Source organism: Symphalangus syndactylus, chromosome 12, assembly GCF_028878055.3.
Source record: "Symphalangus syndactylus isolate Jambi chromosome 12, NHGRI_mSymSyn1-v2.1_pri, whole genome shotgun sequence".
NCBI lineage: Eukaryota > Metazoa > Chordata > Mammalia > Primates > Hylobatidae > Symphalangus > Symphalangus syndactylus.
The window spans coordinates 98,523,142-98,539,732 of NC_072441.2; the positions used below are offsets into that span (position 1 = coordinate 98,523,142).

The 16,591-nt window shown below is 40.0% G+C and overlaps 1 protein-coding gene across 5 annotated transcripts in view; it reads right to left on the reverse strand.

Annotated features, from left to right (window-relative positions):
* The window catches only part of LOC134734525 (uncharacterized), a 122,321-nt gene that overhangs the window by 43,853 nt on the left and 61,877 nt on the right, over positions 1 to 16,591 (reverse strand). For all 5 annotated transcript variants that reach the window (XM_063627265.1, XM_063627261.1, XM_063627263.1 and 2 more), the window contains one exon: positions 7,006 to 7,216. In XM_063627265.1, coding sequence (XP_063483335.1) covers positions 7,006 to 7,216 — 211 coding nt within the window. The remainder of the gene's footprint in view (positions 1 to 7,005; positions 7,217 to 16,591) is intronic.

Genomic DNA, 16,591 nt, shown 5'->3' on the forward strand with positions numbered 1-16,591 from the left:
TGTGTGGGAGTCTGAGTCTCTTTGTAGGTCTCTAAGAACTTGCTTTATGAATTTCGGTGCTCCTGTATTGGGTGCGTATATATTTAGGATAGTTAGCTCTTCTTGTTTCATTGGTCCCTTTACCATTATATAGTGCCCTTTTTTGTCTTTTTTGATCTTTGCTGGTTTAACATCTGTTTTATCAGAGACTATGACTGCAACCCCTGCTTTTTTTTTTTTTTGCTTTCCATTTGCTTGGTAAATATTCCTCCATCCCTTTATTTTCAGCCTATTTGTGTCTTTGCACATGAGATGGGTCTCCTGAATACAGCACACTGATGGGTCTTGACTCTATCCAATTTACCAGTCTGGGTCTTTTAATTGGGGGGTATTTAGCCTGTTTACATTTAAGATTAATATTTTTATGTATGAATTTGATCCTGTCATTACGATGCTAGCTGGTTGTTTTGCCTATTAGTTGGTGCAGTTTCTTCATAGTGTCGACGGTCTTTCTAATTTGGTATGTTTTTGCAGTGGCTGGTACCAGATTTTCCTTTCCATATTTTGTGCTTCCTGCAGGAGCTCTTGTAAGGTAGGCGTGATTGTTACAAAATCTCTCAGCATTTGCTTGTCTGTAAAGGATTTTATTTCTCCTTCACTTATGAAGCTTAGTTTGGCTGGACATGAAATTCTGGGTTGAAAATTCTTTTCTTTAAGAATGTTGAATATTGGCCAGGCACACTGGCTCATGCCTGTAATCCCAGCACTTTGGGAGGCCCAGGTGGGAGGATCACAAGGTCAGGAGATCGAGACCATCCTGGCTAACATGGTGAAACTCTGTCTCTACTAAAAATACAAAAAAAATTAGCTGGGCATGGTGGCAGGTACCTGTAGTCCCAGCTACTCAGGAGGCTGAGGCAGGAGAATGGCATGAACCCGGGAGGTGGAGCTTGCAGTGAGCTGAGTTTGCACCACTGCACTCCAGCCTGGGTGGCAGAGCGAGACTCCATCTCAAAAAAAAAAGAAAGAAAAGAAAAGAAAAGAAAGAAAGAAAGAGAAAGAAAGAAAGAAAGAGAAGAAAGAAAGAAAGAAAGAAAGAAAGAAAGAAAGAAAGAAAGAAAGGAAGAAAGAAAGAAAGAAAGAAAGAAAGAAAGAAAGAAAGAAAGAAGAAAGAAAGAAGAAAGAAAGAAAGAATGTTGAATATTGGCCCCCACTCTCTTCTGGCTTGTAGGGTTTCTGTGGAGAGATCCACTGTCAGACCACAGTGCAATCAAATTAGAACTCAGGATTAAGAAACTCACTCATTTTTTTCCTTCATTTCAACCTTGGTGAATCTGATGATGATGTGTCCTGTGGTTGCTCTTCTCAAAGAGTATCTTAGTGGTGTTCTTTGTATTTCCTGAATTTGGATGTTGGCCTGTCTTTCTAGGTTGAAGAAGTTCTCCTGAATAATATCCTGAAGAGTGTTTCCAACTTGGTTCCATTCTCCCAGTCACTTTCAGGTACAACAATAATACATAGATTTGGTCCTTTTACATAATCCCATATCTCTTGGAGGCTTTGTTTGTTCCTTTTCATTCTTTTTTCTCTAATCTTGTCTTCATGCTTTATTTCATTAAGTTGATCTTCAATCTCTGATATTCTTTCGTTTGATCAGTTTGGCTATTGATACTTGTGTATGCTTCACAAAGTTCTCATGCTGAGGTTTTCAGCTCCATCAGGTCATTTACGTTCTTCTCTAAACCGGTTATTCTAGTTAACAATGCCTCTAACCGTTTTTCAAGGTTCTTAGCTTCCTTGCATTTGGTTAGAACATGCTTCTTTAGCTTGGAGGAATTTCTTATTACCCACCTTCTGAAGTCTACTTCTGTCAGTTCGTCAAACTCATTCTCCATCCAGCTTTGTTCTCTTGCTGGCAAGGAGTTGTGATCCTTTGGAGGAGAAGAGGCATTCTGGTTTTTGGAATTTTCAAACTTTTTACGCTGGTTTTTCTTCATCTTTGTGGATTTATCTAGCTTTGGTCTTTGATGTTGGTGACCTTCGGATGGGGTTTTTGTTTGGACGTCCTTTTTGTTGATGTTCATGCTATTCCTTTCTGTTTGTTAGTTTTCCTTCTAACAGTCAGACCCCTCTGCTGCAGGTCTGCTGGAGTTTGCTGGGGGTCCACTCCATACCCTGTTTGCCTGGGTATCACCAGCGGAGGCTGCAGAACAGCAAAGACTGCTGCCTGTTCCTTCCTCTGGAAACTTCATCCTAGAGGGGTACCTGCCAGATGCCAGCCACAGCTCTCCTGCATGAGGTGTCTGCTGACCCCTGCTGGTAGGTGTCTCCCAGTCAAGAGGCATGGGGATCAGGGACCCACTTAAGGAGGCAGTCTGTCTCTTAGCAGAGCTTGAGCACTGTGCTAAGAGATCCGCTGCTCTCTCTAGAGCTTGCAGGCAGGAATGTTTAAGTCTGCTGAGGCTGTGCCCATAGCCACCCCTTCCCCCAGGTGCTCCATCCCAGGGAGATGGGAGTTTAACTATAAGCCCCTGAGTGTGGCTACTGCCTTTCTTTCAGAGGTGCTCTGCCCAGAGAGGAGGAATCTAGAGAGGCAGTCTGGCTACAGCAGCTTTGAAGAGCTGCTGAAATTTATTCAGCATTTCAAGTTGTTTGCAGTTCTAACTTCCAGGCAGTTTTGTTTACACTGTGAGGGGTAAACCGCCTACTCAAGCCTCAGTAATGTTCGGTGCCCCTCCCCCCACCAAGCTTGAGCATCCCAGGTCTACTTCAGACTGCTGTGCTGGCAGCAAGAATTTCAAGCCAGTGGATCTTAGCTTGCTGGGCTCCATGGGGGTGGGATCCGCTGAGCTAGGCCACCCATCTCCCTGGCTTCAGCCCCCTTTCCAGGAGAGTGAACGGTTCTGTCTCGCTGCTATTCCAGGTGCCACCAGGGCATGAAAAAAAAAAAAACTCCTGCAGTCAGCTCGGTGTCTGCCCAAATGGCTGCACAGTTTTGTGCTTGAAACCCAGAGCCCTGGTGGCATAGGCACCCAAGGGAGTCTCCTGGTCTTCTGGTAACAAAGACCATGGGAAAAGCATAGTATCTGGGCCAGAGTGCACTGTTCTTCATGGCAAAGTCCCTCATGGCTCCCTTGGCTAGGGGAGGGAGTTCCCCAACCCCTTGCACTTCCCGGGTGAGGTGACACCCCACCCTACTTCGTCTCACCCTCCATGGGCTGCACCCACTGTCTAATCAGTCTCAATGAGATAAGCTGGGTGCCTCAGTTGGAAATGCAGAAATCACCCTCCTTCTGCATTGATCTCACTGGGAGCTGCAGACCAGAGCTGTGCCTATTTGGCCATCTTGCCAGCCACCCTCTCTCTTTGTTTTTTAGGAGCTTTATTATGATGTTCCTTTATTATGGTGTGGTTTACTTCATAGTTTTCTATGTGGAATTCATAACTCTTCTTGAATCTATGTGTTGATGTTTTTCAGCAGTTTTGTAAAATTATCAGCCATTGTCTCTTCCAATATTGCTTCTTCCCCATTCTCTCTCTTTTTCTTCTTCTAAGAGTGTGATTACACATTTGATAGATATTTTCATTATTTCCTGTATGTCTCTTATCCTCTGTGCTTTCCTTTGTGTTTCTATACTTTTTTCTGAATATTTTCACTGACTTATCTTCTAATTTACTAATTCTATTTTTGGCTATGTCTAATTGGCTCTTAAACCTACACAATGATTTTTAAATTGACTTTTAAATTCGGTTATTGCAGTTCTACTCTAGAATTCCAATTTCATTGTTTTTCTAGATTCCAGTTCTGTACAATTCTCTTCACATTGTCCTTTTAGTTAGAATATTTATCAAAGTTATTTAAAGGTCCATGTCTGATAACTCTAATAAATGTCTCTCCTATAGGTCTGTTTTATTTTATTTTTTCCTGTTTTTTTTTTGTCTTCAGTTTTTATCATTTGCCATTGCCTCCTGAAAGGTGTGGTAATATTTTATTAAATGCTAACATTGTATATGAAATATTTTAGCAATACCTTTATGCTTTTGATGATGTTATCTCCCTCTATAGAGTATTTATTTTGTTTTCAGTGTATTATTAGCCTAGGAAGATTGCTTTAATATAACAAGGGATTAAACCGACATGACAGTTTGTTTCAGTCACTGGAAGGACTTATTCTGTTCGTTATTAATTCCAATTTGTATCCCTTTAGGGATCCCAACTGGAAACCTGGTTGTTTACCAGGTCCTTGACACATTCACCGATTCTAATATCAATTTTTGTCCCCTCAGTCCCATGGAACTGCCAAAAGCAGCCCTCAGTTTCTCAATTTTGTTAACCTGGATAGGAAAGGCAGCATCAATTTTCAGGCTCCTCTCCTGCTTCTTTTATCATCTTGACAATCTTGAACTCTCAATTTTTGACTGGTTTATACCTCTCCAATGTCATCAAAATGATTTTTAAAATGTATCCAGCATTTGAAGTGGTATTTCCTGAGTAGACTTCTAAAAGCATAATTTCTTGGTCAAAGTTACAGACATTTTAAAACTCTAAAACATTTTTGCCCTATTGTCTCCAGAAATATTTGGCTATCGATATTCTAATAATTAGGCTTAGTTTTAAGTGACTGTCAATAACTTTACATTTTTTTAATTTGAGAAAAACATGACAATATTTTTATCCTGGAAAAGATTTTTCTCCACCTATCCAGCCATAAAATTTTATTAATGGAATTTTTACTTTATTCTTCACACACAGCAAAAGATCTCTTTGGGCCTGATTCAAAATATATTAAACTTCACTCATAAAGATATTTTATTCCAAGGAACGTGTTTCCATTTATATCAAACAGGGAGTTCCCATGAAATTCATGTTGTAACCTTAAATGCAATTGCTTCAATAATTGCTGAAATAAAGGTCTGGTGGGCAAAGCCTAGGAAGCAGAAAAGTAACTTAAAGTTTTGCACATGGTCCGACATTTCAAACATACATGGGTGGCATGACACTTTCTATGCATCTTCTGTTGCCACCCATTAGGAATGCACCTAATTGAGCATGTTAATAAGAGTCCATATGTGGCTTGGTTCAGCTCATGAGAGGTAGAAAAACTCAAGTTCTACACTTTGTAATGACAGAAACAAATGCTGTGTGGCCTCTTAAGAAAGCTACAAGAATATGAGGTGGTTTAGGGCACCTCAACCAGGGAGGCTAACTTCAAATTACCAGACACATCTATTCTGAAGTGTTGAAAGGAAAAAGAAAAACAAATAATAAAGTTACAAAATAAAGTTTATTTTATCAAAATTAAAACGGTTTCCTTCCCTCCACTTCAGAGTAACCTTGAGATGGAACAGTCTGAGGATTACATTGCTATAATCCCTTAGCAGTTAGTTCCACAGCAGGAGGTGCCTGCTATAGACAAAATTATAGGGTTAGGAATGTTCACAATTTAGTGACCCGATTGGCTGACTATTCCTTAGAGCTTTAGAATCAAATATTTATACATCTAAATGGGAGCAAAGAAAGGAAAATGGTTCATAAAGAGAGTCCCAGAGCATGTATTATTGAAATAACAGATGGAAATATTATATTTTTGAAACATTCTTTCTATAAAGAAGTCTTTTGAAGTGTGTTTTGGTAGGATAAGCTGAGCCAAAAGTGGAGCAGAGTGAGAGAAAAAAATAAGGTTTTATATTCAAATGTTTGGTGTCAGCAGAGTATAAAGTTAGCACTTCCCAAAAAAGGCATGTCCCAAAGAGCACTGCAGCACAATGTGTTTGCTCTACTTCACATAACAGTCACAGAGGAGAAATATTTCAAAAATACATTTTACCATCACTGCTCAGTTTGTGTGTGGACTCTCCCAAAACTTGACCTCTGACATCTTTGCAGAGGGTGTATGATCTCCCACCATTGAATTTTTTATGTTTCCTAAAATGACTGAAACCTAAGCTAAGACTCAGTCATTATCTTGAAAAAGCTGTTGGCTACCTCATATTTGCTGAGAGTTTGGTAAGAAGTATAGTTAAATTGTAGGTTTTATGCCACATGGGCAATAGTGATTGGTCATCTAGGCAGGGCTTACAGACTAAAAATGGAGACATGCAGAAAGCAAGAAAGTAGGCAGAAGGCCAGATGAAAAATTCATCACACTTTCTTTATTTTCCTGTACATGGGAGACTGTACCCATGACAGAACCAACAATTCAGAATTATTCTGTTGTCTTTCCAGGAAAAATATCCCATTACTAAGCAATCAATTTGAAGTGCTCCATGGCCAGTCCAATTTCTCCATCATTTAGCTCTGAGAACATGGTTCAGTTATCCTGCTAGTCTCAGCTATTAGCTGGATCTGCCATATGATGATGTGATTTATTTCATGGCAACTGGTAGTTACTCTGGTTGAAAAAAGAAAAAGAATCCACAGGAACACAATTATTTTGACCTTGTATCCAGACAAGATTTATATCTGTGACAGGGATCTGAATGCAATTCCTAGTTGAGTCATTCTTAGGGGAAACAAAAGGAAGACTAGCCTGGGAGAAGGACTACTGGCTGCGATGTAAGAAATGAAGGAATTGCCGGTTCTCTTTCCTTCAGTACTCTGTTAAGTCCAGGGTATTGATAGATTCACATCAGGTGATCTAGGTATTGATAAGAGTTTGGGGATGTCGTGTTTGTATACAGGCCCTCAGCACCAAACAATAGTCAGTTGGCAAAGGGCATAAATCCAGTAACCTATGGCCTCTGAAAATTCAGAATTGAGTCATCATATGGCAACTTCTGCCAAAAGAAAGAAACAAGAAAGAGAAAAAGAGACAGTAACTCACTTGCACCCACCAGTGAGGCCACCTCAGAGCAAAGCAAAAAAATGCTTTAGTGATGGCTCCTTGGGTGACAGCATCTGTTCAGGGAGTTGACTCAGAGAGCCTCAGAAGCTCAGGGTTCCAGCCAGGAGCAGAAAGGACTCTTGGCAGAGCTGTTTCCTGTACCTCTTTTGATCATAAAGCTCAGTTTTGGAAAGGTTCTCACCAGTCTTGTGGTTTCCTAGTTGTGCGTCAGTACATTCTGGCTGAAACACTTCCCTTCCTTCAGGCCAGCCTCTCCGCCAATGGCTCCCAGTTCCATGGTTCACTCTCTTCAGCTTTGAACTAGACTCCAAGGACACTGCTGGCTGCAGCATAAACCTTGAATGAGAGTTTGCAGCTGGGATGGTAGCCCTCCCCTCCTTGTGATGGGGATCCTAAAAGGAAAAAAATAACGGTAAAACCAAAAGTCCATAGAAGCATAGAATTTTAGAATCAATGAGTGGTTAGCATACAATCTCTTTTCCAATATAGTATGCAATAGAGTCACCTGGGCAACTAGTTAAAATACAGAGATTCCTAGTCCAAACTCAGATATTCTAAATGAGAATCTTTAAGTAGAAACTGGGAATCTGTGTTTTCAAGAATCTCCTTGGCAATTCTTATGTAGTCACTGTACAGTATAATTTACCAAATTTTATAAATTAGGAAACCTAGGCACAGAAACATTAATTTTGTCAAGGTAAAACAGGTGGCCTAAATCTCACGTTGTGCTCTTTCTATTGTACCACATCGTTCTTCACTCTTCCTTCTTGTGATTCTGTAATCAGGCTTGGGTCTCACGCTTCCTAACCATGCACTCTTCCTGTGTGCTTTGACCCCATGTTTTTCTCTGAAAATAACTCGGTCTGTTTATATAAAGTCACTTTCAAATCCCACTACCCTCAATGCAGACAGTATTAAGCAAATGTGTAAGTTCAGAACAGCTATTAGAAATGGTAATGTTCATATTCATCTGTTCCTGGTGAGAAGGTATATATGATGTGACCAGGGACACTGGCAGTTTGGATAGCTCAAATATGCCCTCCCCACCCCATCAAAAAAAGGAATTCTTCAGACACTTTAGCGAGTGATAATTATATACAGTCATTCAAAGTTTTCAGGGTTATTTATAAAACAAAGTTTCTGCTGGATGGCTTGGGTATGCTACAAAGTAGAAATGGTTAAGCAGAAGACCAAAAGATTCTCCAGTGAAAATGGCTTATTTTTCTCTAGAAACTTAATGGTATTAGAAACTGTAAATTTTGCAATGGATCAGAACCATCATAAACTGAAAGGAGCACTAAGGATGATATATGCTTCATCATTCCCATGCTTATAGACCAGAGTATGAACTGTGCCAGGAGTCACAGACTAGCTCAGAGAAGTCATAATACCATGTAATTAAGTACTTAATGGTATATGCATAGAGGAAACTTTTAAAATAATGCAAGAATAAAATTGTGGTTGACAGTGCAACTTCTGGAGTCAGATAGATCTGAATCAAAATCCCAGATCTACTACTTACCAGCTGTGTAGACTTGAGGAAGTTATTTAATTTCTTTAAGTCTTAATTTCTTCATCTATAAAATGAAACCTGAGAGGGTTCTCAAGAATATTAAAGCATGAGAGTGGGAAGAATGTACTGGGGAGAGGGTGCTGGGTTTTTGAAAAAAACAACAGTTAAAGCGAGAAACATAGGTAAACCAAAGTTATTCAAAGAGAAATACAAAGTTATCCAAAGAGTAACAAACTAAAAATATTTGTATGATAATTAACCTAAAATATCAATGTAAGTTTTGTCACCAAATCCCATGAGTCCTGTGCCTACATTAGGATATGTAAAGATTGTCAGAGTCTAGCCAACATGGCCAATTAGGAACAGCTTCAGTATACAGCTCCCAGCATGAGCGACGCAGAAGATGAATGATTTCTGCATTTCCAACTGAGGGACAGGGTTCATCTCACGGGGGATTGTCGGACAGTGGGTGCAGGACAGTGGATGCAGAGCACTGAGCGTGAGCCGAAGCGAGGCGCGGCATCACCTCACCTGGGAAGCACAAGGGGTCAGGGAATTCCCTTTCCTAGCCAAAGAAAGGAGTGACAGACGGCACCTGGAAAATCGGGTCACTCCGACCCTAATACTGCGCTTTTCCAACAGTCTTAGAAACGGCACACCAGGAGATTAGATCCCATGCCTGGCTCAGAGGGTCCTATGCCCACGGAGCCTCACTCATTGCTAGCACAGCAGTCTGAGCTCAACCTGCAAGGTGGCAACGAGGCTGGGGGAGGGGCGCCCACTATTGCTGAGGCTTGAGCAGGTAAACAAAGCAGCAGGGAAGCTCGAACTTGGTGGAGCCCACCGCAGCTCAAGGAGGCCTGCCTGCCTCTGTAGACTCCACCTCTGGGGACAGGGCATAGCCAAACAAAAGGCAGCAGAAACCTCTGCAGCCTCAAATGTCCCTGTCTGACAGCTTTGAAGAGAGGAGTGGTTCTCCCAGCATGCAGCTTGAGATCTGAGAATGGACAGACTGCCTCCTCAAGTGAGTCCCTGACCCCTGAGTAGCCTAACTGGGAGGCACCCCCGAGTAGGGGCAGACTGACACCTCACACGGCCAGGTACTCCTCTGAGACAAAACTTCCAGAGGAACGATCAGGCAGCAATATTTGCTGTTCACCAATATTCGCTGTTCTGCAGCCACTGCTGCTGATACCCAGGCAAACAGGGTCTAGAGTGGACCTCTGGCAAACTCCAACAGACCTGCAACTGAGGGTCCTGACTGTTAGAAGGAAAACTAACAAACAGAAAGGACATACACACCAAAACCCCATCTGTATGTCACCATCATGAAAGACCAAAGGTAGATAAAACCACAAAGATGGGGAAAAAACAGAGCAGAAAAACTGAAAATTCTAAAAATCAGAGTGCCTCTCTTCCTCCAAAGGAACGCAGCTCCTCACCAGCAACGGAACAAAGCTGGATAGAGAATGACTTTGACAAGTTGAGAGAAGAAGGCTTCAGACGATCAAACTTCTCTGAGCTAAAGGAGGAAGTTCGAACCCATGGCAAAGAAGTTAAAAACCTTGAAAAGAGATTAGACGAATGGCTAACTAGAATAACCAATGCAGAGAAGTCCTTAAAGGACCTGATGGAGCTGAAAACCATGGCACGAGATCTACGTGATGAATGCACAAGCCTCAGTAGCCAATTCAATCAACTGGAAGAAAGGGTATCAGTGATGGAAGATCAAATCAATGAAATGAAGTGAGAAGTTTAGAGAATAAAGAATAAAAATAAATGAACAAAGCATCCAAGAAATATGGGGCTATGTGAAAAGACCAAATCTACATCTGATTGGTGTACCTGAAAGTGACGGGGAGAACGGAACCAAGTTGGAAAACACTCTGCAGAATATTATCCAGGAGAACTTCCCCAATCTAGCAAGGCAGGCCAACATTCAAGTTCAGGAAATACAGAGAATGCCACAAAGATACTCCTTGAGAAGAGCAACTCCAAGACACATAATTGTCAGATTCACCAAAGCTGAAATGAAGGAAAAAATGTCAAGGGCAGCCAGAGAGAAAGGTCGGGTTACCCACAAAGGGAAGCCCATCAGACTAACAGCTGATCTCTCTGCAGAATCTCTACAAGCCAGAAGAGAGTGGGGGCCGATATTCAACATTCTTAAAGAAAAGAATTTTTAACCCAGAATTTCATATCCAGCCAAACTAAGCTTCATAAGTGAAGGAGAAATAAAATCCTTTACAGACAAGCAAATGCTGAGAGATTTTGTCACCACCAGGCCTGCCCTAAAAGAGCTCCTGAAGGAAGCACTAAACATGGAAAGGAACAACCAGTACCAGCCACTGCAAAAACATGCCAATTTGTAAAAACTATCGAGGCTAGGAAGAAACTGCATCAACTAATGAGCAAAATAACCAGCTAACATAATGACAGGATCAAATTCACACATAACAATATTAACCTTAAATGTGAATGGGCTAAATGCTCCAATTAAAAGACACAGACTGGCAAATTGGATAAAGAGTCAAGACCCATCAGTGTGCTGTATTCAGGAGACCCATCTCATGTGCAGAGACACACATAGGCTCAAAATAAAGGGATGGAGGAAGATCTACCAAGCAAATGGAAAACAAAACAAGGCAGGGGTTGCAATCCTAGTCTCTGATAAAACAGACTTTAAACCAACAAAGATCAAAAGAGACAAAGAAGGCCATTACATAATGGTAAAGGGATCAATTCAACAAGAAGAGCTAACTATCCTAAATATATATGCACCCAATACAGGGGCACCGAGATTCATGAAGCAAGTCCTTAGCGACCTAGAAAGAGACTTAGACTCCCCCATAATAATAATGGGAGACTTTAACACCCCACTGTCAACGTTAGACAGATCAATGGGACAAAAAGTTAACAAGGATATCCAGGAATTGAACTCAGCTCTGCACCAAGCAGACCTAATAGACATCTACAGAACTCTCCACCCCAAATCAACAGAATATACATTCTTCTCAGCACCACACCACACCTATTCCAAAACTGACCACATAGTTGGAAGTAAAGCACTCCTCAGCAAATGTAAAAGAACAGAAATTATAACAAACTATCTCTCAGACCACAGTGCAATCAAACTAGAATTCAGGATTAAGAAACTCACTCAAAACCACTCAACTACAAGGAAACTGAACAACCTGCTTCTGAATGACTACTGGGTACATAACGAAATGAAGGCAGAAATAAAGATGTTCTTTGAAACCAATGAGAACAAAGACACAACATACCGGAATCTCTGGGACACATTCAAAGCAGTGTGTAGAAAGAAATTTATAGCACTAAATGCCCACAAGAGAAAGCAGGAAAGATCTAAAATTGACAACCTAACATCACAATTAAAAGAACTAGAGAAGCAAGAGCAAACACATTCAAAAGCTAGCAGAAGGCAAGAAATAACTAAGATCAGAGCAGAACTGAAGGAAATAGAGACACAAAAAACCCTTCAAAAAATCAATGAATCCAGGAGCTGTTTTTTTGAAAAGATCAACAAAATTGATAGACTGCTAGCAAGACTAATAAAGAAGAAAAGAGAGAAGAAACAAATAGACGCACTAAAAAATGAAAAAGCGGATATCACCACCAATCCCACAGAAATACAAACTACCATCAGAGAATACTATAAACACCTCTACACAAATAAACTAGAAAATCTAGAAGAAATGGATAAATTCCTCGACACATACACCCTCCCAAGACTAAACCAGGAAGAAGTTGAATCTCTGAATACAACAATAACAGGCTCTGAAATTGAGGCAATAATTAATAGCTTACCAACCAAAAAAAGTCCAGGACCAGATGGATTGACAGTTGAATTCTACCAGAGGTACAAGGAGGAGCTGGTACCATTCCTTCTGAAAGTATTCCAGTCAATAAAAAAAGAGGGACTCCTCCCTAACTCATTTTATGAGGCCAGCATCATCCTGATACCAAAGCCTGGGAGAGACACAACAAAAAAAGAGAATTTTAGACCAATATCCTTGATGAACATCGATTTAAAAATCCTCAATAAAATACTGGCAAACCGAATCCAGCAGCACATCAAAAAGTTTATCCACCATGATCAAGTGGGCTTCATCCCTGGGATGCGAGGCTGGTTCAACATATGCAAATCAATAAATGTAATCCAGCATATAAACAGAACCAAAGACAAAAACCACATGATTATCTCAAGAGATGCAGAAAAGGCCTTTGACAAAATTCAACAACCCTTCATGCTAAAAACTCTCAATAAATTAGGTATTGATGGGACATATCTCGAAATAATAAGAGCTATCTATGACAAACCCACAGCCAATATCATACTGAATGGGCAAAAACTGGAAGCATTCCCTTTGAAAACTGGCACAAGACAGGGATGCCCTCTCTCACCACTCCTATTCAACATAGTGTTGGAAGTTCTGGCCAGGGCAATCAGGCAGGAGAAGGAAATAAAGGGTATTCAGTTAGGAAAAGAGGAAGTCAAATTGTCCCTGTTTGCAGATGACATCACTGTATATCTAGAAAACCCCATCATCTCAGCCCAAAATCTCCTTAAGCTGATATGCAACTTCAGCAAAGTCTCAGGATACAAAATCAATGTGCAAAAATCACAAGCATTCTTATACACCAATAACAGACAAATAGAGAGCCAAATCATGAGTGAACTCCCATTTACAATTGCTTCAAAGAGAATAAAATACCTTGGAATCCAACTTACAAGGGATGTGAAGGACCTCTTCAAGGAGAACTACAAACCACTGCTCAAGGAAATAAAAGAGGATACAAACAAATGGAAGAACATTCCATGCTCATGGGTAGGAAGAATGAATATTGTGAAAATGGCCATACTGCCCAAGGTAATTTATAGATTCAATGCCATCCCCATCAAGCTACCAATGACTTTCTTCGCAGAATTGGAGAAAACCACTTTAAAGTTCATACGGAACCAAAAAAGAGCCCGCATTGCCAAGTCAATCCTAAGCCAAAAGAACAAAGCTGGAGGTATCATGCTACCTGACTTCAAACTGTACTACAAGGCTACAGTAACCAAAACAGCATGGTACTGGTACCAAAACAGAGATATACACCAATGGAACAGAACAGAACCCTCAGAAATAATGCCACATATCTACAACTATCTGATCTTTGACAAACCTGACCAAAACAGGAAATGGGGAAAGGATTTCCTATTTAATAAATGGTGCTGGGAAAACTGGCTAGCCATATGTAGAAAGCTGAAACTGGATCCCTTCCTTACACCTTATACAAAAATTGATTCAAGATGGATTAAAGACTTAAACGTTAGACCTAAAACCATAAAAACCCTAGAAGAAAGCCTAGGCAATACCATTCAGGACATAGGCATAGGCAAGGACTTCATGTCTAAAACACCAAAAGCAACCGCAACAAAAGCCAAAATTGACAAATGGGATCTAATTAAACTAAAGAGCTTCTGCACAGCAAAAGAAACTACCATCAGAGTGAACAGGCAACCTACAGAATGGGAGAAAATTTTTGCAATCTACTCACCTGACAAAGGGCTAATATCTAGAATCTACTAAGAACTGAAACAAATTTACAAGATAAAAACAAACAACCCCATCAAAAAGTGGGCAAAGGACATGAATAGACACTTCTCAAAAGAAGACATTTATGCAGCCAAAAGACACATGCAAAAATGCTCATCATCACTGGCCATCAGAGAAATGCAAATCAAAACCACAATGAGATACCATCTCACACCAGTTAGAATGGCCATCATTAAAAAGTCAGGAAACAACAGGTGCTGGAGAGGATGTGGAGAAATAGGAACACTTTTACACTGTTGGTGGGACTGTAAACTAGTTCAACAATTGTGGAAGTCAGTGTGACGATTCCTTAGAGATCTAGAACTAGAAATACTATTTGACCCAGCCATCCCATTACTGGGTATATACCCAAAGGAGAATAAGTCGTGCTGCTGTAAAGACACATGCACATGTATGTTTATTGCAGCACTATTCACAATAGCAAAGACTTGGAACCAACCCAAATGTCCAACAATGATAGACTGGATTAAGAAAATGTGGCACATATACAGCATGGAATACTATGCAGCCATAAAAAATGATGAGTTCATATCCTTTGTAGGGACATGGATGAAGCTGGAAACCATCACTCTCAGCAAACTATCGCAAGGACAAAAAACCAAACACTGCATATTCTCACTCATAGGTGGGAATTGAACAATGAGAACACATGGACACAGGAAGGGGAACATCACACACTGGGGCCTGTTGTAGGGTAGGTGGAGTGGGGAGGGATAGCATGAGGAGATATACCTAATATTAAATGACGAGTTAATGGGTGCAGCACACCAACATGGCACATGTATACATATGTAACAAACCTGCACATTGTGCACATGTACCCTAAAACTTAAAGTATAATAAAAAAAAGAAAAAATTTGGGGAAAGGAAGAGAGCAATAAAAATAAGAGAAAAAAGAAGAAAAAAAAAGAAGATTGTCAAATATGGATAACATACACATATTGTATAAGCCCCATGAAATTAGGGAGTTTTATATATTTGTTCACTCCTATGCCTTCTGCTTAGTTATGGAATGAATGAATAGGTTGGTAGGATCTAAAAAGAGCCAAAAGTCTTGATACCTCAACAAGAGAGGAGGCCAATTAACATGTAATGAATATATAAATACCTCTGAGCCTTCTGCATGACTGCCTATCCTGTGTGCAGTTGTGTGTGCCAAGTCTCTGCCCTACAGCCAAGAGATGAAGGTTAGGTCCTGTTGTAAGAGCAAAGTAGATTCCCTGTTGTGTTGCTAAAATGTCTTAAACTCTGCTTCAATACCAATGAACTTGGGAAACACCTGCTTAGATAAAAGTTCCAATATTAGTAACAAATTGCCTAATGCTTGATATTATCTCAAATCAGATGCCACATCAAGAAAACCATAAGGTTGTCCTGAACATTTCCAAAACATTGCTACAATATAATGGAGACTTGGTGAAAAGGTGTTGGAAGTAAACCATAATTTAATAAATACTTCCTGTATTAAAGATGAAGTCCAAAGCCATGAAATTGGCAGAAAAAAGTGAGGAGGGAAGAAGGGGGAGGTAAGGAGAAAGAAGGAAGGAATGAAAGAAGGAAAAAGGAAGGAAGGAAGACCAGCAAAGAGAGTATAGGATCATATACTTAAACCAAAATATAAGTAAGCTAAAACTTACAGTTATTTTCTAACATATATCCTCTTATCATATCATTACCTTAACGAGTTAAATTAGTCACTATAAAATGAGTCAAACTGTCACAAGAACAAGAGTAGTTCCCTCTTCACAGCTCACTGCTGTGTACCTAGTGCCTTGGTAGTAGCAGTGGTACAGCATGCTGGTTATGAGCTCAAACTTGGAGTCATAGAGATGAAGATTGGCTCTGCCTCTCACTAGTTCTGTGACTTCAAAGAAGCCACTTATGCTGACTGAGCCTCAGTTGTTTTTTGTATAAGGGATATAAGAATATATACCTCACAGATTTGTATAAAGACAGTTTTCATAATAAATCCCAAAACATGGTACACAAGGCCCAACAAATGGTAACTATCATTTTCATCATCATCATCATCATCACTAATATTATTGACATCTTGAAATATCTCAATATCTGAGATCCTGAAATCTCTCAGTTTTATTATTTAAAAATGTATTATGTGAGTTGGTGTGGAAAATGGGGCTGTGATATGTATTTACTGCTGGAGCTCCTGGGAGAAAGATCTAAAATGCTATTCCCCTGTGGCAGTTGAGATTACTATACTTAGCTTTTATATGTATCCTATGCTCACAAACTGCATGCAATTTTTTCTATCCTTTGTATTCGACCTTCTGGTTACACACAATAGATTTTACCTTTTGCTGATGAAGCAACTAAAGCAAAGAAAAATGAAATACTTGGCCTGGGATCATAAGATGAGCCATAATTATCATAATTCCCCAAATCCCAGTCCTGAGTTTAGCCAAACAAACTGGAGTTACCATGGGGTTTAAAAATGAGTCAACCACAGAGATATCTGGGACAATTTTAAGACAATCCAAATATACTTTGTGTTTCTTAGTTTGTATTATACAAAAAAAAAGTAAACTGAAACAGGAATGGAGAATACAAGGCTGTGTAGTAAAAATAGTAAGGAGTCGTTTAGATTCTACTGTAAAAACAAAGTAGATTTG